This window comes from Canis lupus, chromosome 27, assembly GCF_048164855.1.
Source record: "Canis lupus baileyi chromosome 27, mCanLup2.hap1, whole genome shotgun sequence".
NCBI lineage: Eukaryota > Metazoa > Chordata > Mammalia > Carnivora > Canidae > Canis > Canis lupus.
Window position 1 is genome coordinate 43,413,241 of NC_132864.1, and position 23,439 is coordinate 43,436,679.

Here is a 23,439-nt window from a genome sequence, read left to right on the forward strand (position 1 = left end):
AAAGGGTGAAATATTTGCAAATCATATATCTAATAAGGGTTGATATCCAAAATATATTTTAAAACACTCAAAAAAAAAAGAAATCCCCCAACTGATTAAATAGGCAGAAGGACTTTTGGGCAGAGTAGATTTTTTTATTTTCCAAAGAAGACATCCAGATGTTCAACAGACACATGAAAGGATTTTCAACACCAATCATCATCAGGGAAATGCAGATTAAAACCCCAGTGAGATGTCACCTCTCACCTGTCAGAATGACTATTATCAGAAGATAAGAAATAACAGTGTCAGTGAGGATGTGGAGAAAGAAGATCCCTCATGCACTGTCGGTGGGAACACAAGCTGGTGGAGCCATTGTGGGAAATAGTATGGAGGGTCCTCAAAAAAATCAAAAGCAGAATTATCATATGATCCACTAAGGCCTCATCTGGGATATATATATCCCATAGAAATCACTGTCTTGAGGAGTTATTTGTACCATATCCACTGCAGGACTGTTTATCATAGCCAAGATATGGAAATAGCCAACAAATGTCCACTGATAGATGAATGGATAAAGAAAAAGGTTATATAGATAAAATTCGGTCATAAAAAAGAAGGAAACCCTGCCATTTGCAACAACATGGATAGACCTAGAGGGTATTATGCTAAGTGAAATAAGTCATACAGGGAGGCACAAATACTGTATGATCTATTATCTGTGGAGTCTTAAAAAAATCCTAACTCACAGATACAGAAAATAGATTGGCGTTAAAACGGGTGAAAGGTTCAAATGGTACAAGCATCATTATAAGACAAGTTCTAGGTACGGGATACACAGTGTGGTGACTATAGTTGATAATATTGTATTTTATATTGGAAAGTTGTTAAGAGAATAGCACTTGAAAGTTCTCGTTACAAGAAAAAAAAATTGTAACCATATGAGGTGGTGGATGTTAATTAAAGTTATTGTCATCATTTCCTAATATATACATAGACCAAATCATTATGTCATGCACTTCAAATTAATACAGTGTTGTATGTCAATCATATCTCAGTAAACCTGAAAAAAAGATGTCTAGATTCCCCCCACCTACTTCTTTTACCCACCCCTAGTTATTAAACTTGGAAAAAAGTTTAAAAAGCCTGAGACGTTGTTTTGACAAACAAGACTTAGTGTCAGAATTTCTCCATAAATATAATAACTTATTATTTGGAATCCATTAGCGAAGGGTTGTAAACATCCATTTACCGAAAACAGATTCACTAAGCTTATTATACCTGCTGGCAACTTGATTTCCCTTCTTTCTTGAATAATACTTACTTGACACATTGAGAACAAAATATACAAATATAAATATAGATATATATGATAATCATGCAATCCTGGAAGTTATCCTGTAAAATTTGAGATGTTAATGTCATCTTTTGTAATGTGACATTTCGTCCCATGAAATATTTTATGGGAGGAAGATATTTTACTTTTCTAATCCATCTATTCTCCCACTTTTTTTGCAGAAGAAGTCAAGAGACTCTTTGGTATGGTTAACAGATTAAAAACAGACAAAATGTCTGTAGTTTTTCCTCCCACCCAGAGGTGGAGTTTATGTTTCCTTCTCTTGTCTCTAGTCCTTCCTGTCATTGCTTTGACCAACAGAAATTAAAGAAAAATTAATGTGATGTCGTAGCTCTGTTGAAGGTAGAGCCCTGTGGCTTCAGCCACTGCACAGGAGCAAAGAGGACCTCTCTGAAGTGCCACGTGTCAAGTCCCAGTGTAACCCGTTTAAGTATGAAAACAGGCCATCCCAGCCACTCTGGCTGCAGGACAATGCCCAGGTGACACTGATCTGGACAAGTCACAGGATAGTCGGAAAATATAAATTGTTTTTGTCTTTAGTCATGAGCCTTGAGGAGAGAGAATAGATAAAGAGATTCATCCTTAGAAGCAGGGCTGCCAGAGTAAAATCCCAAATGCGTGGCATTGGCTGGGGCCTGGGGGTCAGGTGGTGACAGGAAAATGGGGTGGTCAAAGAGCTGGAGGATGGGTGAGCAAAGCATTGATGAGGGCTGTAGAGGGAATGATGGAAGGGTTACTCAAGGTTGGAAGGATGGCAACTTTTGTTGTATAGTTGCTAAACTCTCAGCAAAACTGCCGAGTGTAGATCCGTGGAAGAGGTGAACTTGGGAGCTAGCGAAGTGGCCGGTTGGGCCCAGGGGATTTGCGCCTCTCCTGTCCCCACCCATCTCGGCACCAAGGGCGGGTGTCTTCTGTTCACAGGGGCTTGAATCAAGAAGAGGGATGCTGTCCACTTTTGGACTTAGTTTAAATGATGTGACCCCAGGGATCCCTGGGTGGCGCAGCGGTTTAGCTCCTGCCTTTGGCCCAGGGTGCGATCCTGGAGACCCGGGATCGAATCCCACATCAGGCTCCCGGTGCATGGAGCCTGCTTCTCCCTCTGCCTGTGTCTCTGCCTCTCTCTCTCTCTCTGTGACTATCATAAATAAATAAATAAAAATTAAAAAAAAAAGAAAGAAAAACATCCTCTTTAAAAAAAAAAAAATGATGTGACCCTGAACTACAACCATGATGCCATGGGCGGGATAAGACTTCTGTGGATCCTAAGAGCACCAGTGTTTGCTTGCTTCTTTGTGCGTGTTGGGGGGGAATGCAAATAATCGTGGATGGAAGACAGGTTATGTATGGCAAATTAAAAAACAGAAGCGGACTTTTTTCTGTTCTTTCAATTGGGAAGTGGAGTCTATTTTTCCCTCTGAAATTGGGTTGTCCCTGTGAATGGCCTTGATCAGTAGAAAGTGTGTGTGTGTGTGTGTGTCTATGGGAGTATATGTATATATGTGCAAGTGAGGGCCTTTGTGAGTGTATGTTTGTGGGTGTGTGTTTGTGCATGTGTGTGTGTGCATATTAGGGATGGGCAGTGGTGCTTTATGTGACTTTGAGCCTCAAGCTCAAGACACCCTGAGGCTTCCGCTCTGTCCTGAGGCTGCAGGGGAGCCACCTGGACGAGCCTCCAAAAGGGTGGAAGAGTCCATGAGGAGAGAGGCAGGGCTGTCTCCACCAGAATTTCAGCCACCGCCCCACTCCGCAGCCGAATGCGTGTTGGCCAAGACCACCCTGAAATATCCCTCTGCCTGACTCTAGGTCCCTAACCTCTCTCTCCTTACTTTGGAGAACTCACACATGTCGTTGATTTCTCTGCCTCTAGGAGTTATGAATTTCTTTAAAGGCCTCTTGCCAACTTCACAACCCTCAAGGAGCTGGGAGCCTCTGAAATGTAATCATCAGGGGCACCTGAGTGGCTCAATCAGTTGAGCGGCCAACTCTTGGTTTCAGCTCAGGCCATGATCTCAGGGTCACGGGGTCAAGCCCCATGTCCCATGTCGGACTCTGTGCTCAGCAGGGAGTCTGTTTGAGATTCTCTTTCCCTCTCCCTCTGCCCCTGCCCCTAGTGTGCTCTCAATCTCTCTCTCTCTCTCTCTCTCTCAAATAAATAAATAAATCTTAAAAAAAAAAAAAGAAGAAGAAGAAGAGGAAGAAGAAAAAATGTGACCATCAGGGAAAACAGAGGCCCTATGGCCTTGAGGTTAGGGTCCAGACTTTGGTGGCAACTGTTCCAAGTTGTGAAGTCATGCGGATGGGAGAAAGATTTTGCTGTGGGTGGGGCTCATCAGCAAACACAAGTGGCCGGTCCTCGGCACCCAGGCTCATGACAGTTCTCCAGCCTTCGCTTCAGCAGAAGTGAGTTCAACACCGAATTCTGGCCTCGCTCCCCTCTTGCAATAGCCTCACACGAATTCTTCCTTGACTGTTTACATTCATTTGTCCTGTACATGTTGAGCTTTGACAGTCGCATAACTAACCGAGCCTAGGTGAGACCGGCCGACTCACAGAATCATGAGAAACAGCAAATTGCTCTTGTTTTAAGCTACTACATTTGGACAGGGAGTTCTGCAGCAGTTGATGGTTGATGCGCATAAGAAGAAGCCCGCATTGAATACAATTCTGGTCATAAATATCCATCCAGGAGTCGCCAAGCATTTGCAGGAGCAAAGTACTGCATTTATAGGTTCCAAGGATCCTGTGACTCATTTCCTTGTGACAGTCCCCATTCGTGCCCATCGCCCTAGCTTAACTATCATAGGGTGTCCCTTTACTCTCATTAGTGCCCTGCTTTGGGTAATAAATCCCATGATCTTCACAACACTACACAGTCTGTGGATGTAGTTAAGGAGAACATGGAGCTCTCCCACTTAAGAAATCTACCTTCTATTTAGTGAGATGAAGTCTATACCTACTCAAGTTTAGTTCTTTCTGCTTTGAATTGCACATTTTGGGCAATTAATATACTAATCCCCGCTTTCCCTTACTCGCAATCGCCTGGTATATCTTCCCCATCATAGTGTATGTATATATGTGTGGTTTAATCTTAACTATGTTGTTTGATGGCACAGAACACATGTGAAAAGTTTTCCAGAAAAAAACCGGTATGAGAAGAGGCTGAGGCAAATAGCACAGCTGTTAAGTTCCAAAGCAGTCTGGAGATGAACGACTTCACCATTATAAATGTGCGATAAGAAAGCTGTGATTGCAAATCAACATTTAAATAGTGCAAAAAAAAAATCTATTTTCCACTTAGAATGTGGAAGCAGAGCGATTTTCCATAAAACGCCTCTGGTCATATCTCCTGGTTAACACCGTGTTCAGATGCCCCTGTGATAAGGAGCAAAGTTGGTAACGGGGCCCATAGGAGCCTTCATAGTCTGACTCACCACTGACCAGTCTCCCCCAGAGTGCCCTGCGCTCTAGGCTAAGACTTTGATCTTAGGACATTCTGTAAGCACATGGTAAGCAATTTGACTCAGCGTGAGGCTCTTTTTATTTTCTTGCTCAGTAACAATGATCATTTGACTAATTTCTGCCTACCACGTAGATGATAAGATCTCTGAGGAGAGACCATGTACACTTTGTGCAGCATTATTATTTCTATGTGCTCAATACATATTCATGGACAGGATGAAGAGAATACACGCTGTTTTAATAGAACAGTCATTTTCATCTAATTTGTACGTATTTTCAATTTTTTGTTTACTCCAAAAGATTGTACATTTTAAAGATTTGTGCTTCAATTAAAAAAAAAGTTTGTTGAATAGAGGGATGCACAAAGATGCTGGATGGATTAGTAGAATTCCAGGAGAAAGAGCTTTAATTATTCTGCTGTACCTATTTCATCCTACTCTCAACTGAAATCACAGTGTGCAGAACATTCTAGAAACTTCTGCAGATAAGTCAACTATAGCATCAGTGAGATAGAAAGAGGCTTCACCAACAACTTTGTAAGGGGCCCTACTCTCGGCTGTGTTCATTGAACATTAGGAATTTCAATGTGTGGGATTGTATCTGCATGTGACAAGTTGAGGGAGTTATTTTGTTTAGGAAGATGGGGGAGTGATGAGAGCAAGAATAACAAAGCCATATCCAGTAATGAGATCTACGTAGTTTAAACATCACGTATAGATTTGAGGTATTATTTTTTAAACTAATGTTCAAACTGAGTAGAAATCCATTCTCCGCACTGCAACTAGAGTGATATTTCCCCAGGATTCTTTTTTTTTTTTTTAATCAAGAAATTGGTGATGACCTATTAACCAATAATGGTAGAAAAATGGGCTTGTGATATTTTGGTTTGCTTAACATCTTCCTTTCCTTCCGCATATCAAAATTTGCTCTTCGACAATTTCTCCTTTCCACTTCCGTTGTTTTGATACTATGGTAATTGTGGGTCTTTCTTCCAATCAGAAGAGAAGCTTCTGTACCTCATCACTTGGGGGCAGCCACAAGAGTGCCATTGGTGTTGCCTCTTTTCTCATTGTGTATAAACTCCTGGAGAACAAGGCCTCCATCTTAAAATCTTTGCACAGCCAACACCTGGGATAAGCCTATTAAATAATAATATCATGGCTATTTATTAAGCAGGTGCTCTGTACTAGGGTCTTTGTAAAGCTCTTTCCCTCACATATAAAGTAACTATGGTATCTCTAGGAAAGCTGGCCTCAGGGAGCTTCAGCAACTTGCTCAAGTTCAACCAATGTCTGATATTCCACAGCCAGGATTCAAACCCTGGTACCTATAGTGTCGTTTTGCCTAAAGAAAGGTCTACATTAACAATTAATAAAATAGGGATCCCTAGGTGGCGCAGCGGTTTGGAGCCTGCCTTCGGCCTAGGGCGCGATCCTGGAGACCCGGGATCGAATCCCACATCGGGCTCCCAGTGCATGGAGCCTGCTTCTCCCTCTGCCTGTGTCTCTGCCTCTCTCTCTCTCTCTCTCTCTGTGACTATCATAAATAAATAAAAATTAAAAAAAAACAATTAATAAAATAAAAATAATGTGTCCTATTATATGTTGGACTTGAACTAAAAACTTTCCAGAGATAAAATGCAACGAAAGAAGAATGGAATCTCTAATACTACTCTTTGTATGGGAAAACTTGTTTCAAACTCTACACTGCTCACACTTGTGTCCTCTGTTGCTGGTAGACTGGCTTCACTCTGCTCTGCGAGCAGATGTCAGACTCTACCATAACCTTGAATACGTGAAGGAGAATTATACTCCAGGTGGATGTAGGGGGAGCCTGTGAAAGCTGTAATGAAGGATTGCCAGAGTCACTCTTTCAATAGACCCAAAATCTATTATCTTTGAGGCAAGATTTTAGTAGTGCCATAAAAAGACAGGAAATGTTATCTTCAGGTAAAGTCAACTCTCATATTGGACAATAAATCTAAATTAAACAGTAAACCACTAGAGCAAACAAGTAAGGCTATCTGCAAGTGGATTTATTTAATATTAATAGTTTTTTCTTTTTTTTCATTTTTTTGAAACCACGATGAATAGTTCTCCCTAAACTATTGTACTTACTGATTTAAAAAAAGAATCTCTTCTCAAAATCCCAAGTCCAAACTTGTGTGGTTTATGTAAGAATAATGGCAATGTTCTTCAATATAGGTAATTTTAATTCTCTTGAATAATGTGATGCTAACTAGAACTGCTCACTCACCATTTCCTTGGCCATTCTGATAACATTGTTTTCATTTTTTTATAGTATATAAAAATGGATTTCTGGAATTTAAATTATGCTTTCTCTCTGTTTTTACATATCAGGAGATAGACTATTAATCCTTTTCCGTTCTTTATAAAATCTACTCTTTTTTATTCTTCAATAAGAGCCTCCTCAAACTTACTTTAAATATAAGTTGTATTTAAATTTTTGCATTGTCATTTGTCACAAGGTTAATTCAAGCTGATCAGCAGAGTATCAATTTTTTATTTTAATAAGGAAACTGAAAAGATGATTATTTTATTCAAGGTATTTGAATTTTTATAAGATGTCAAGATATTTATATGTGCAATATTCTTATTTTGGATTTACTATATTAAATTTGAATAATACTGGAAATTAAATATGACTCAATATTTTTCCAAGAGTTAGCAAATATCAACTTGTTCAAGAGGTTAATAAAAATACCTTAGCAACATTTGCCCCTTCTATTTGGTATACATACAAATATAAATTTTAAGTTTCTGTTTTTATGGAAATTACATTAAAAAATACACAAATCCCTAAAAATGAATATAAATGTGGCATTAAATCATGCAAAGTTTAATAATCAATGTTGATATACTTCCATTTTAAATGAATACCCAAAGTATGTCTATATTGATAGCATATTTGTTTGGAAAATTTGTAAATAATTGTCTTCGGTAAAATTTTTGATAAATTGTGTGAGGTATTGCATTTCCCACTCAAAATCAATATTCACATTTAGACTCCATGATCTATTCCAGACACGCTGACCTTTCCATGATATTTACCTCTAGAACCGAGGACAAGTGAGTCCCTGTGTGTTTAGTCCATCATCCTGGGATGAAGGTCAAATATTCTTCCAATGCTAACTCACTTGACATACAGGAGTCAATCTATTCTTAAGTAATATGTGTTTGAACTACTATTAGGATTTTGATATTTCTGTCTGGATTAAGTGAAAAACGTATAAAATGTATTTTCGGAATATGACACTATGACTGTTTTCCAGGAGATCCAAGTAGATAACTGACTCTTATCAGATATGGCCATTCAGTGGCAATGGGAGTGTGCCCCACAGATGTCCAATTATAGGAAGCACATTGACCAAGGTTCTTTTGTGGTCTGAAGTCTACCACTGTGTTTCTATGCAAGTCATGCTTCCTACGGGCTGCTTGCAGATCCTAACTGAGAAAAGCAGAGAGGTTAAGGTAGATCCCCTCCTGGGAGATTTTGAACTACCCTCACATCTGACTATGGTTTGAGGGCTCCTGGATCATCATGCAGAACTTATTTAAATGACACAGCAGTCTCTTCAATGGCACACTCACCTAGGATGTTCTACGCAAACCTCTCTCCCTCTTCTTTGCTTGGGGTAAGAATGAATGTGCTTTGAAGATTCTCTAGCCTTACTTGACTTTCTCCTCATTTCTCCCACCTCAGTATTTTCCCTAAAGAACTTGTTACATCTCATCTTGATGTCTAATTGTCAGAGGAAGAACTAAAACAAACACAGAACTAGGGGACTAAATTTTAAAAAGGAGTATTTGCATTCTAAGAGATATGAATTAAATTTAAAATATCCATGAGCATTTAGAAAAACATTTCTGGGGAAAATAATGACATTTAAAAGATGTTAATATAGAATTTTAATATAGGATAAAGTAAGTATTAACATACAGATATATTAAAGATGAATGAATTGAATAGGCTTAATATACATTAATTTACATAGAGACAATAAAGAAAATCTTGGGGGTTATAATTAGCCATTATTTAAATATTTTAACAAGATAGAGGAGTTTGTCACATGTTGTAATATATAATAAACTAGTATAAGAAACTGGATTTTTTTTTTAAGAAACTGGATTTAATGTATCTTTCAGATCAGCAACTCGATGGTTAATATCACTCTTTTTTTTCCCACCTTAATGGAAGATAAAGCCAAGTTCACAGAATTCTTTTTCTCAATATGAACAATCTTTGTCAAAAAAAAAAAAAAAGAACAATCTTTGTCAAGATACCTGCTAATAATTGATAGAAGGGCATTATCTGTCACCTGTCTTAAGTTAGAAGTTTAGCTCAGTTTCAATTAAAGGGCAGCAGAATATGCCACTTCAAAATATAACCATAGGAGTTGAGGACACGTCACCTAAAATATGCCATTTTGGTATATTGATTATTTGAGCCATAAGCACTCAAAAATACCAAGTGCAGGGAGATGCTTTCTCTGAGCTCCCCTCATCTGCCTAAAGACAGTCCCTCCAAAAGGAACTCAGTTGTTAACGATTCCATCCCCAGGAGTTTCACTGACCAGGGACCACAGGAGAGGACATCTGAAGGAGACACCACGTCCAGACAAACCTTACCACAATCATATCTGAAATCGATTCTTCTAAGAACCCAACTCATCCTCCCTAAAAACCACCTACTCTCCCCTGAGACACCTAAATTCCCCCCTTTGCTGCCCCTGTTAAGAGGATATTTAACCCTGAATTCTAAAGCCACCATTTTGAGTTCCTCACTTTTCCTGGTGTCTTCCATGTATCCATGAAGTATACATGTTATTAAACTTCTTTTTGTTTTCCTTTTGTTACTCTTTTATTACAGGGATCTCAGCTAAGAACTCAGAAGGGTAGAAGGGAAGTTAATTTTCTTCCCTGACACAGTTATGCTACTCGAAAGAGGAAGTGAATGCCAAAATTTATGAAGGCAGGGAGAGAAATGCATAGAATATAATTTAAAAGAGGTAAAATTAATTAAAATAATAATATCAGCATCAGGAATAACTTTGCAATATCCATAACTCCCTAAAGATTGAAGAGATGGGCTCCTTGCAACTGAAAAAGAGACTAGTCAACTTTCTGGCAGGGATATTAGAAAAAGCAAGTATTAAACTATTAGGCTTATTAAATGATTCCTTTAGTCTCTTTTGTCTATTACATGATATGACTTTGAAAATAGAATTCTTATTAATATTAACCCTTTTATTCTGCTTCCAATGCCAATCTGGCTGTGGGAAGTGGTTTAAATTAAGATACAAGATTGTATATGGATATAGAGATACTTAATCACCTGAAAAGTAATAACTCAAAAATAATCACTTATGTGAGGTAGTAAGGGAGGCGCTAATAGTTGGACTTAATTCACTGAAAAAAAAAATCCAGCTGAAGACATTTTTGAGAAGGGAGAGGTGTTTTAAAAACAAAGGATTAAGAGGTGCTGTAGACTCTTTAAGAAATTTGTTTCAAGGATAGGGAGAAGAATAAGAATGAAAAATGATGATTTGAGGGCTGTAAACTCTAAGAGACTGTAATTTCTAGTATTTCCTTGTCCGTCAAAAAGATAGACTGGAAAACCCACATGAACAGGAATGATACATGAAAATGCAAATTTGTGAAACTGTGAAATTACGGGTTGTGTGTGCGCTTCTAAATAATACAAATGCTTGTTTATAGTTGTAGAAAGGAGTATTACACAGTCTGAGGAGCTACATACTTTTCTAAATTTTGAGAAGAACTCAGTGTTTTCTGGAAAATAGAAGTGTTCATCCAATGACAAGCAGATGAAGCAAATTGATGTCTTGATTCTCCATTTAACCTAATTAAATGACTCAAGGGGAACTTGAAGTGGGCATGAAATGAGCATAATAAGTGTTTCAAGTATTACAACCACCAAAGGGACCAGAGAGAAATAAGCACACAGTTACCTTAGGAAGTACCGTCAATCTGGCCATTGTAAAAGTACCCATATAACTGTATGGGGCAAATAACTTTCTCATTATGGGATTAATTACTTGAGGTCGGCCCATCAAGGAACAACTTCAGTTCACAGGATTTGAGGAAAACCAAAATTAAGTCTTCTTTCAACACACAGAAAGCATTCCAATATTGCAAATTATAAACGAGAAAAGAATGTGAGAAATTTGTCTTCTAGTCTTGAAAGCCTATGTTTGTTTGTTTTTTTTTCCCTTAATATAGAGTGGTTTTTGTGAAACCCTTGAGTAATTTTACAAACTTCATTATTTCTTTTTCAAAGAACCATTAGGAGAAAGCGAGGAAGTTTCTAGGTAGGACTAGGAAACAAGAGACATAACCGAATATGTGAAAGGAGGGTTTTGTTTTTTGATAAACTGCACTTTCAACATTGGTTAGCTAACCTGCGAGTTATCCTTCATCAAAAATGTCACTGGAAGTCAAGGAGGCTTCTCTGTCAGTAAATATTAAAGGATTTGCTATGATGTTTGTTATTTGTTGCTTCCCACTTGTACTTTTATGATTTCAGAAAAGGCAATAGACCTATTTTTGCACTCGAGCAACCTGGCAATTACCAGTAGCTCGATATTTAAACGTTTTTAATTCTGTGGAGAGAATAATGGATTTTGTTTCTCAGTGTAGAACTGGCACATTGGAAAATGTTTTAATAAATAGTAAATGCCTCCTCTCACATCTCTTTGATGGTCTCTATAAAGCGAGTTGACAGCTCGTAACTCTCACACTCTGCCACAATGTTTTCTTTTTCCTTTTCCCCTTTTTTCCCTTTTCTTTTTCCTTGTAATTAAGACAATTACACTCCTCCGGAACATGGACAGAATAATGAATTATAATCAGGTAACCAAACGTCAGCTTAAAGTCCAGAAAGGTTTGGTTTCAAATATGTAATATTAACATTTGATATGCTGAAATCACTAGAAATAATTTAAAACATCCAAAAACAGCCATCTGAGATTTTCTTTGAATTCAAACAAAAAAAGGTACGCATTCTCTTTTCTTGCTACTTTAAGAAGAATCCAATCTATTTCACCAGTACATATTTAAAAACAGAAATGTTTCTGAACTATTCCATCATTGTTTCATGTACCCAATCTTGTATATTCCTAATAAAAACCAAGTCATCTTAAAATGACTGCAGTAATGAAAATCTGTAACTTGTCTAAAACTACACATTTAATGTAGTAATTCTCTACCAACACTATTTTCCCTTTTACCTCAGTAAGAGACGTGGAAGGGAGGTGCAGCTACGTAGCAAGAGAAGCATCTGTCTGCCCTTTCAGAGCTAGCTCTGGACATTTGCCTGGACTTTTGAGAAAGAATATGAGTGGAGGTAAAATTTGCAGGCCTTCCTCACTTGACTCCAGAAATCTCTGGATGTGGATTTCTTCTCTTTTTGCCTTTCCGGGGACTAAAATGGCAATCACTGGGATAATTCTGAAACACAATCTTGAGGATGGAAGACCCTAAATTGGCTTGGGTCCCTGATGGCAGCATGAAGAGCTACTACCAACCTGAAACACTCACTTTAGACTCCCATGTGAGCCAAAATGCATGGTTTCTTATTCATGAAACTATTCTAATACAAGGTTGTTGTCTGTTTATTTGTTTTAATAGAAGCATAACCTACCCTAACGAATCCTATTAGCCAACATTTAAAGATTTAATGATTCACTGTTCCAAACACAAGATAATTGGGTTACGGGAGGGGATCAGTTGAAGAATCCAGTTCGATATTCTACAATAAATGAATATTTTATCTTTAGAGTCTTTCTTCACACCTAGTCCTTTGTTGAAAATTAGTTTTTCATAAGGAACCCAAGAGTCAATATTGAAATGAAGGCATTCCTGAGACGTAGACGTAAACATGGTATGTACCTCGGCTTGCAGTGTCACTTACCTTGGATCACGGCTTTCCATCTGCAACCCATGAGCATCCTTTCCCTACCCTACCAGGGACAGAAATCTCGCTTATCATTTGGTGTCTCCCCCGAGAACTGATCACCTGAGAAAGTTTTTCCACCAGGAGCAATTCTGTAATGGAAGTAAAATGTTACCTCCACCCTGCCAGGGATTTTAGGCCACGTCTAAGTATTAAACTGACATTAAGTCAGAAGAGTAGTAGAAAACATACACATTTATATAAGTGTGCATGACATGAGAGCCCTCGTGAGGAAATGAAGACCCCTGCATGTGGCAAAACCCACATACTTCTGTAGTAGGATGAGCAAAGACAGGCAATTGTGGAAAAGTAAACTATGGAAGGAGGCTAAAGAGAGCTGTGAATTGTTTTAACAAGGCCTGTCTATATCACTTCTCTTGGCTTCGACCGCTCATTAAAGAATGTGTTTTTCTTCCTGGTACAGAGAGGGCATCCTTCATATGAGAGTTTATAGGTCCTGTTTTTGAGAAGGAAAGGGGAGATTAGAATGTCCTTCTTACAGCTGCTATTTTTTAAGCACTTTCAGCTCAAAATATTCTCTATGCCCAAGTGGCACATTCTGCTGCCTTTTGACTCCAGCACAAGGGAATCCAGGTCTGATAGCATCATTTAGCATCTCCGGGAGTTATGGGCATCCAGCCGAGGAAATAAGTGATTTTGGAGAAAAAAATATTTATATATATTTAGGGCATTCCCTAGTTAGGTGGCACTCTTCCAGTGTGTGATTCAGAGGCCCAGGCTCCTCTCATATTATATTTGTACAGTTGTCAACATATGGGTCCCAAGGGTCTCCACTTCACCCATCCATACGGGGCCATATGGGGAAAGGTTAAATCAGGCCGAGAAGCAGTGCAGGACAGACTGTTCCACATTTTATTGGCCAGAACTCAGCCCCAGGGCTCCACCGAGCAAGTGGGGCTGGGAAATGAAGTCTAGCTGGGTGTCCAGGAGAGCGAAGAAAGGACTGGGAGGCATCCAGACTCTGGTGTATACGTCAAAAACCTTCAAGGGCACGGAGAGGTGATTGATTATGATTAGCCCTAGACCTTTTATTTATTTTCAATAATTCATTCCATACTTTAGGTCAAATGTAAGCTTCCTTAAACATTTAAATTCAATTATTGGGACTTACTCAAAATAGTGTCTTCTGCTAATGTTTGATATGGCTTTTTTATTATTCAAGTTTTCTAAGAATCGGATAAAAAAGAAAACAATCTTGCTCAGTGCCCAAGTCCTGCTGCATTCATTATAGCAATTAAATCACTTCTTAGGACTTTCTTCATAAACCGTAGGATGCAACTAGATTACCTAATTGCCTTTATGTATCAGGGTAACAAATGGACGGGGATCGTCAAGGGCAGTATTTGCAAATGTTAGAAATGTTCTTCCAGAAGGTCAAAAATTCTTCCACATGCATTCATGTGACTCCTCTTAATTTTAGCACCAAGTAATTGGCAGGGTTTTTTTTTTTTTCTTCTTCTCTAAGTTAACAACTTTATTAATAGAATCTATTTGCAGCTAGTAGTTGGATGCAGAGAAGGTAAGAAACGGTAAATTATGCATTGAACAAAACATTTTTATTTTTAAAAGTGGCATAAATAAGGCAATTTAAAAAAGAAAGCTAAATGAGCAAAGCCCCGATGAGATCTATGACCTTGGCTTTACTGCCACAATATTTTAGCTAAAAGAGTTAACAAGCAATGTGCCGCGGAAGTCTGGAGGCACATTGCTATTAGTAGGAATGAGCTGCGGATGCAAGCTAGGAGAAAAGGGACACCATTTACTGAGCTTATTCAGAGGGACAGTGTTGGGCACCACCACCCCTTCCCTCTCTGGCGCCTCCAAGGAAGGCCTGGATGGGATGAGAACTCTGGAGGAACACACGTGGGCCTTTGGTTCAGAGGGATTTTTGGACCCACTCTGAATAGTAAGTACATCTTTTGTGAGCATCAAATCCAGCTAAGTTGGTGAGAAACACAGTGACTTTATGTGTCCACTTTGGTTCTTGAGAAGCCACGATGAACACATTCAGGGAAGGTCGCTAGAAGCAGAAGACTGCGCATCCCATAGCAAGGAACTGGAGTTCACAGTTGCCATGCCAACAAAAGAGGAAAGGATTGGTTAACTATGGACAGAGGAAGAAAATGGTCTTTCAAACGGACTGAATGAGGATTCTCCCTGTTTTAAATATGGTTTACATCTCAGTGGTTTACATATGTGTGCTATGTACTGCTTGGATATTGCAAAGGCAGCTTTCCTTGAAAGGTTTTATTTATTTATTTTAGAAAGACAGAGTAAAACACATGAGGTGGGAGAGGGGCAAAGGGAGAAAATCTGCAGCAGATCCCCTTTGAGCATAAAGCCCTACTTGGGCTTGATCCCACAACCCTGAGATCACTATCTCGAGATCATGACCAGAGCCGAAACCAAGAGTGTGACACTTAACCAAGTGATCCACCCAGGTGCCCAAGGCAGCTTTTTATAAAAGGAAAACACTACATGGTTCAGTGTGGTAAATGTTTCCAGACATCACTCGCCTCCTCTCCCAGGATCTTAGCCCTGGCTCTAACTTAACAATGCTTAGGTAGTTCTTAGAAATTATCAAAGCAAAAACAAAAACAAAAAACAAAAAACAAAAAAACCCAAAAATTATCAAAGCAATGAAAATCTAAATATTAGAATATGATCAAATATTCTATGAAATCTTCATTTTTCTTGAGCCTTAGATAGTATCATTATGTAATGCCTAATTTGTCTCTGCGCAGACTAAACTATGAAAATATCCCAGAAATCAATACATCCTCCCATATTGTTTACTTCTATATGTACTAATTCTTTGGCATGGAACATGCCTTCCGTATTTTTGCAGAGTGGCTAAACCATATTTTCTTTTCAAGAAACGGCTTAAAACGATGTTGTTCATGTTTAGATCCAGTGAAACATTTCTCTAGCACACTTCCCCTGCACAGTGAGGTTCTATTATTGTGTCTTCGAATAGTATTGTTATTTTTCATTTGTGTAGTTTCCACTCATGGCTGTGAGCCCCTGGAGCACCATGCCTAGATGCTTTTTAATGCTATGTCCAAAATAAGTAAATAGTAAACATGTAGTATGTAGTGAGTCTCCTTCAAATGTTTGTGGGAAAACTATCTCTTATGGGTTCTCACATTCTAATACAAGAATATTCATGTTTTAACTCAAAACAGTATCATGAAAGAAAGATCTACTATATTTTCAGGAAACCATTATAAATCTTTCACTCATATGCATTCATGAAGCAAACATAAAATAAAATAAATTTAATTATTTTTTAAATAAATTCTTCACTTCCTAAGAATATCTGACTGCTTATGCATCTATGTATCTGCATGTCCCTCTATTTATTCATCTATCTATCTATCTATCTATCTATCTATCTATCTATCTATCTATCATCATCTATCTACGTGCATGCTGTGGACTGAATTGTGTCCCCCTAAAAACCGATATTTTGAAGTCCTTAACCCTCAATGGCATGGTATTCAAAGATGAAGCCTTTGAGAGGTAATTAGGTTTAGATGAGGTCATAAGGGTGGGGCCCTAATCTTGGGATTGATGCCCTTTCAAGAAGAGGCAGCAGAGATCTTGCTTTCTCTCATTCTCCTCTGTGTGAGGACTCAACAAGGAGGCAGCCATCCACAAAGCCAGGAAGACGGCTCTCACCAGAACCCGACCATGCTGCCACCCTGACCTCAGACTTCCAGCCTCCAGAACTGTGAGAAAATAAACTTCTGTTTCAGCCACTCAGTCTGTGATATTTTGTTACAGAAACCCGACTTGAGACACTAGCTCTATAGCTATACATATAATATATATTATACACATAAACGTACACGTACATCCTTACTTTCTCTTCCCTGGTTATACAAAAAATATCATTTCAGATTCATGTCAAATTATGTATCTGGTAATAACAAGAAACTAAATATCTACTACTTCCCACTATTGGGATCATTAATAAGGTGCAGTTTAAACCCCAAAATATAATGTTGTATATTTCAAAGATTGCATTAGTTATTTTTAAAGATTTTATTTATTTCTTTTAGAGAGAGGAAAGAGAGTACAAGCAGGGTGAGGGAGAGGGACAAGCAGACTGTGTGCTGAGGATGAAGCCTGACAAGGGTCTAGATCTCATGACCCTGAGATCACAACTTGAGCCGAGATCGAGAGTCAAACGCTTAACGACCTGAGCTACCCAAGTGCCCCAACACGTTAATCATTTTTAAAGGATCCATTATTCACTAAACATTATTAAAACTGGTATTTTTAGGCTAAATTACTTTAACCATACTAACTTTTTAAATAAATGTAATACTATGCTAATTTAGAAAAAAAAACTTATAATTGGAAGGCCACTTCATTGATCAATTCATATTGAATTAGTCTGGAGGGCTCAAAACAAAGCAACACAAAAAATCTTTACATATTACAAAAGCCAATAGGAATCAATACCTATATTCCTCTTGTGTGAAGCGTGGGATTTCTCCAGGATGTAAGACGAGAATTTTCACTGTGGCACTGCTGGACATCACAGGCTCACCATCGTCAAAAGCAACAACCACCAGCTTAAAAAGTAATAAAAAATCATGTTAAAGAATATTAATAAGAAGAAAATAAAGCATCATTTTTTAAATATAAAGCATCGTTTTTAATTATTGGTCTGCCTGGTCCAGGAGGGGGAGTGATGATCATTTCCTCGCTGTCTTCCAGGCAGTAGTCATTGTCTTAGGGTACGTTACATATATTCTCACCTACTCTTCACAACAGTCCCACCAGGTGGAGGTTTTATTTTCATTTCTGAGACAAGAAAACTCAAAGAAGTGGAGTTACTAACCCCATGATAGAGCACCCAGCAAAACAGGTGTAGGATACTACATCTCTCCAATGATTAAACAGATTTCTCTTCCACAGTCCCACTGGTGCCTACAGTAAAAACATGTGCCATTATGAGCACCGACACTTATTTAAAAAGTGTTAAATTCAGTCACATCAATAGCAAAAAGCTAATTAGCTTGCTTATAAAAAGAAATTAATTTTTCCAGCAAATTAATTGTCTGCAAGATTATAGGGCAGAAATACTTCACTCTGGAGGATAAAACTGTAAACCTTTATAGTTTAACACACTCAGATATATACTCTCTTAAAAGTATATAAAACCAAGTTCATACTGTATAATAGAAGCTGTTCAAATGATGCTAACTGCAGAAAAAAGCTTTTGTTTGAAGACATCTCAAGTAATGATATTTATTACTACAATGTTGTTTACGGTTGATCTTTTTTGGATAAAGTATATCATGTCAAGAATAATTCTTCTACTTAAGAAATGTTAAATATTTTCAATATTATGTGTTTCTCTGTAATGTGCATAATTTTGGATGCTACCGTCTACTAATTTAAACCAATTCAACCTAGACCATGAAACCATAACCAAGGATCATCCTTAGGCCCATGATTTATCTTTGGGTTAATACTTTACAAACAGAACAATTGCTCCCAACAGTGGTAAGCTTATGTGAGGCACAGTACTCACTGACCCTTAACAATGAGGGCATTTCCTCAATGCAGGGTCAAAGGCTTTATTCACAATGAAAAAAATATTCTAAGTAATTACAGAAAATGGAAACTCTAAAACATTTAATAAAATAGATTATTTATGAAAATAGTGAAAGATAGTAATATTTCAAATTTTCCTGAGGCATAATTTATCATGAATCCAGAAATTTGACCCAACAATACTGCCTCTCACTACTTATCTTAAGGAAAAAAAATCAGATAAGTGGCAAATGATATTTGCACAAGGAGTTTCACAAGCAAATATTATTATAACAAAAAATTAGAAAAAAGCTAATTATCCAACAACAAAGTATTAGACAAAAAAATAGTGCATTCACATACCAGAACATCATTCAGACATGAAAATAATATCATCAACCATATTTATTGTCATGGGCAAAATATTATTAAGATAAAAAGCAATATAATAGTAAGATAATATTATTTTTGAACACATATATATGTATAGTTGCATTTTCATGGAATGTCATCATAAGAATAGATATTAAACTGGTAAATTCTAGTTATCTCCAAGATGTGAAATATCAAGTGTGTTTTTTATTTCTTTGCGCTAACCTGTACTTTCTAAGTGTCTATGTGGTAAAAACATACATTATTTTGTTTTGTTGTTGTTGTTATTGTTTTTTTTTTTTTTTTTTTTTTTTTTAGTTTTTAAAGACTTTTTATTTAAGAGAGAGAGAGAGAAGCAAGGAAGGAAGGAAAGGAAGGACATACATTATTTTGTAATTTAAAAACCATTAAAAGGAGAAAAATGGAAATAAGTATGGTCATAGGTTAAAGTGTACGTTCAAATGTTCAATATCAAATAGATCACAGTAAGGGAAACACTACACTGACCTTAAAAATTGTTGTAGGCTCTTCATTAAGATTGACTCGAGTTATTACTCTTCCAGAATCTTCTTCTACGTCAAAAATACTGGCAGGATAAGGAAACTGGACATCATCCACTCTGTACCTCACACGACTTGCAGGTAATCCCTAAAGTGAAATTATATATTATTAATTCACTTTCACAGAATTAAAACAAAAGGTATATGGTGCCAAACCGGTCTATAAAATGCATGGCCTTTAGAAGTGAAAAATCATATTTAGCATTCACACCTCTAGGCTTCAAATGCAGCAGAATCTCTGTTTCTTTTGGATGACTCAATCTTAATCAACGAAGTATCTTCACTCCCTGTTATTGAAAATTATTTATGCGAAAGAATAAATTAATGGTTGTCGTGGGCATCTCCTCTTCCATTTTCCTTTAATTATAGGACTCTCACCTGACCTAAACACCATGTCTGCTGAACAGTGGACCTTCTGTGACAATTATAAATTATATTCTTTAGTTGTGCTTATTTGAACTCTGACACTAAGAGAATGATGAAGCATGGAGGACTCTTGTAAAGTAGAGGGACGGGTATGAAAGTGGAGGAGACAGAAACTATTTACCATCTGCTCTTTGTTGTTAAACAGGCTAGGTTTTTTTTCATAAATAAATTAATCCTCACAACAATCCTCTAGGGTAACATTAGTAATGATGATGAGAGCAATAATAGTAAAATAATGAGAGCTAACATTTGTTGAATGCTTATTATGTCTAAGGACTATACTAAAGATGATACATGTATATGCTACTGCCCATTTTTTTTATTTTTAGTTAATGAACTTGAGGCTTATAGGGAGTGAAAGGATGTTGCATTGCCCCAGATATAAACCAACATAAGTCTAGATATTTAAAAAATCATTTTCTTATGAGAAATAAATATTTGATATAGTTTTTAAAGACTACAATAAAAACAGTCAAAACTGCTGGACATCCTCAATTACATTAGGGTTTACATTGGTCGTATTTTGAATTACATAAAGTGTTACCAGAATTGCCTAATGTTTTCAGTGCGTAAGCCAGCTCTGGAATTCAAGTAAACAATTTAGGCACAGAGCTAGTATGTGGTAGATTTGACCACAAACTGGAACAGATACTACATGAACTACTAAATTTCTTGGAGGAAAACACTGCCAAGGCTCAATTCCGGGCACATCTACCTTTTCTACCTCTATTTTCAGCCTCTGCAATCTCGTCCAGTCTCATACCTCTAAACCACTTCTATTTGTTCATAACTCCCAATTAATTCAGGCTGCATTCATCCTTTAAACACCACAGTAACATATACAATGATCAACTTAGATATTTTATTTTTAACTCAACGCATCCCAAACCAGCATCCTGATTTTTCTCTCCTACATGCATACATTCTCCACTTTAGGTCAATGGCCCCATCTTTTACCAAACTGGTCTTTCTGAAAGCCTAGGGATAGCCATTGACCCTTCTCTTTCTCTTGGTAACTGCAACTGGAATAACTCAATGAAAGCATGCCTAATGTGGATCATCCTCATCTCCTCTATCCACCTGTTTCCTCCAGTGGACTCTTTTTCCTACTAATTGACCTTCTACTTCTACTCTATTAAAATTATCTTTAAAAATGTAAACCTTCCCTGAAATGTAAAAATATAAACCATAAACTGAGGGGTTTCTACCTAAGATCAGGAATGAGACAAGGGGGTCCATTCTCACCACTTCTATTCAGTACAGCACTAGAAATCCCAGCCACAGCAATCAGACTAGAAAAATAAATAAAAAGGCAACTAAATTTGTGGAAGAAGTAGAACGCCTACTATCTACAAATGGCATGATATTATATATAGAACCCTAAAGACTCCACCAAAACAATTTATCATCAACTGATAAACGAATTAAGTGAGGTCTCAGGACACAGAGTCAATATGCAGAAATCCTTTGCATTTCTATATATTAATAATGAAATAACAGACACAGAAATTAAGAAAATAGCCCCATTTACATTTGCACCAAAAATAATAAAATACCTAGGAATAAACGTAACCAAAGAGGTGAGAGAGGGGATCCCTGGGTGGCGCAGCGGTTTGGCGCCTGCCTTTGGCCCAGGGCGCGATCCTGGAGACCCGGGATCGAATCCCACATCAGGCTCCCGGTGCATGGAGCCTGCTTCTCCCTCTGCCTGTCTCTCTTTCTCTCCCTCTCTCTGTGACTATCATAAATAAATAAAAAAAAATTTAAAAAAATATTAAAAAAAAAAAACCTCATTAAAAAAAAAAAAAAAAGAGGTGAGAGACTTGTACTCTGAAAACTATAAAACACTGATGAAAGCAACTGTAGGTGACACAAACAAATGGAAAGTTATTCTATGCTCATGGATTGGGAGAATAAATATTGTCAAAATGGCCATACTACCAACAATCAACAAATTTCATGCAATCTCTCTCAAAATACCAGCAGTATTTTCCATAGATCTGGAGCAAACAATCATAAAGTGTGTATAGAACCAGAGAAGATCTAAATAGATAAAGCAATCTTGAAAAAGAAGAACAAAACCAGGGGCATTACAGAGCCAGATTACACAAAGCTCTAGGAATCAAAACAGTATGGTACTGCTACAAAAACAGACACATACATCAATAGAACAGAATGGAGGGCCCAGAAATAAACCAATGATTATGTGGTCAATTAATCTTTTAGTAAGGAAGTAAAAATATGCAATGGGAGGGTCACCTGAGTGGCTCAGCTGGTTAAGCATCTGACTCTTGGTTTTAGCTCAAGTCATGATCTCAGAGTCCTGGAAACGAGCCCAAGTTGGGGCTCCATTCTCAGTGGGAAGTTGGCTTGAGGATTTCTCTCCCTCTTCCTCTGCCCCTCCCTCTGCTTGTGCGTTTTTTTCTCTCTCTTTCTCTCTCAAATAAATAAATCTTTGTTTTTTAAAAAGAATACGCAATGGGAAAGAGTCTCTTCAACGCATGGTATTGGGAAAACTGGACAGCAACGTGAAAAAGAATGCAAGTGGACCACTTTCTTATACCATATATAAAAATATATTCAAAATGGACTTAAACATTTGTCCTCAAACCATAAAAATCCTAGAAGAGAGCACCGGCAGTAATTTCTCTGACATTGACTCTAGCAACATTTTTTCTACATATGTCTCCCGAAGCAAGGGAAATAAAAGCAAAAATAAACTATTGGGATGCCATCAGAATACAAGCTTCTGCACAGCAACGGAAAGGATAAACAAAACTAAAAGACAACCTACTGAATGGGAGAAGATAATTGCAAAAAACATAAAGGGTTAGTTGGCATCCAAAATGTATCAAGAAGTTAAAGAACACCAAAAGCCTCAAATAATACCATTAAAAATGTGCAGAAGACATGAATACAGATGGCCAAGGCACACACAAAGATGCTCAACAACACTCAACATCAGGGAAGTGCAAATCAAAACCACAATGAGATATCTATCACCTGACATGTGTCATAATGACCAAAACACACACACACACTCACACACACACACACACACACACACACACAAAACAGCAAATGTTGGTAAGGATGAGGAGAAAAAGGAGCCCTCCTGCACTGTTGGTGGGAATGCAAACTTGTGCAGCCACTATGGAATACAGTGTGGAAGATTCTTCAAAAATTAAAACTTCCATTACTGGAATTACCAAAAAATATAAAACTAGTAACTCAAAAAGATATATGCACCCCTATGTTTATAGCAGGATAATTGCAATAGCCAAGATGCAGAAGCAGGTCAAGTGTCCACTGATTATTCCGCCACAAAAAGGCTGATGTATCCATAGGATATTATGCCATTTGTGACAACATGGATGAACCTAGAGGGTTTTCTGCTAAGTGAAATATGTCAGAATAAGAAACAGCAAGCACCATATGATGCAGTGGCCTGTGGAAACTGAAAAACAAAACATAAACAAACAAAAAGCAGAATCAGACCCATAAATACAGAGAATGAACAGATGACTGCCAGAGGGAAGGCAGTGGGGGGGGGGTGGGCAAAAGGGGTGAAAGGGCGCAGGAGAAACAGGCTTCTGGTTATAGACTAAGTCATGGGGATGAAGGCACAGCGTAGGGAATGTCATCGTTCTGAGAGTGTCACGTAGTGACAGATGGGAGCGACACTGGGGTGAACACAGCATAACCTATAAGGGTGACTCACTT

At 37.7% G+C, this 23,439-nt stretch overlaps 1 protein-coding gene across 1 annotated transcript in view; it reads right to left on the reverse strand.

Moving 5' to 3' along the window:
* Positions 1-23,439, reverse strand: part of PCDH15 (protocadherin related 15) — an 876,905-nt gene that overhangs the window by 143,185 nt on the left and 710,281 nt on the right. The window contains exons 22-23 of the mRNA XM_072803740.1: positions 19,238-19,378; positions 17,279-17,391 (exon numbers count right to left, since the gene is read on the reverse strand). Coding sequence (XP_072659841.1) covers positions 17,279-17,391; positions 19,238-19,378 — 254 coding nt within the window. The remainder of the gene's footprint in view (positions 1-17,278; positions 17,392-19,237; positions 19,379-23,439) is intronic.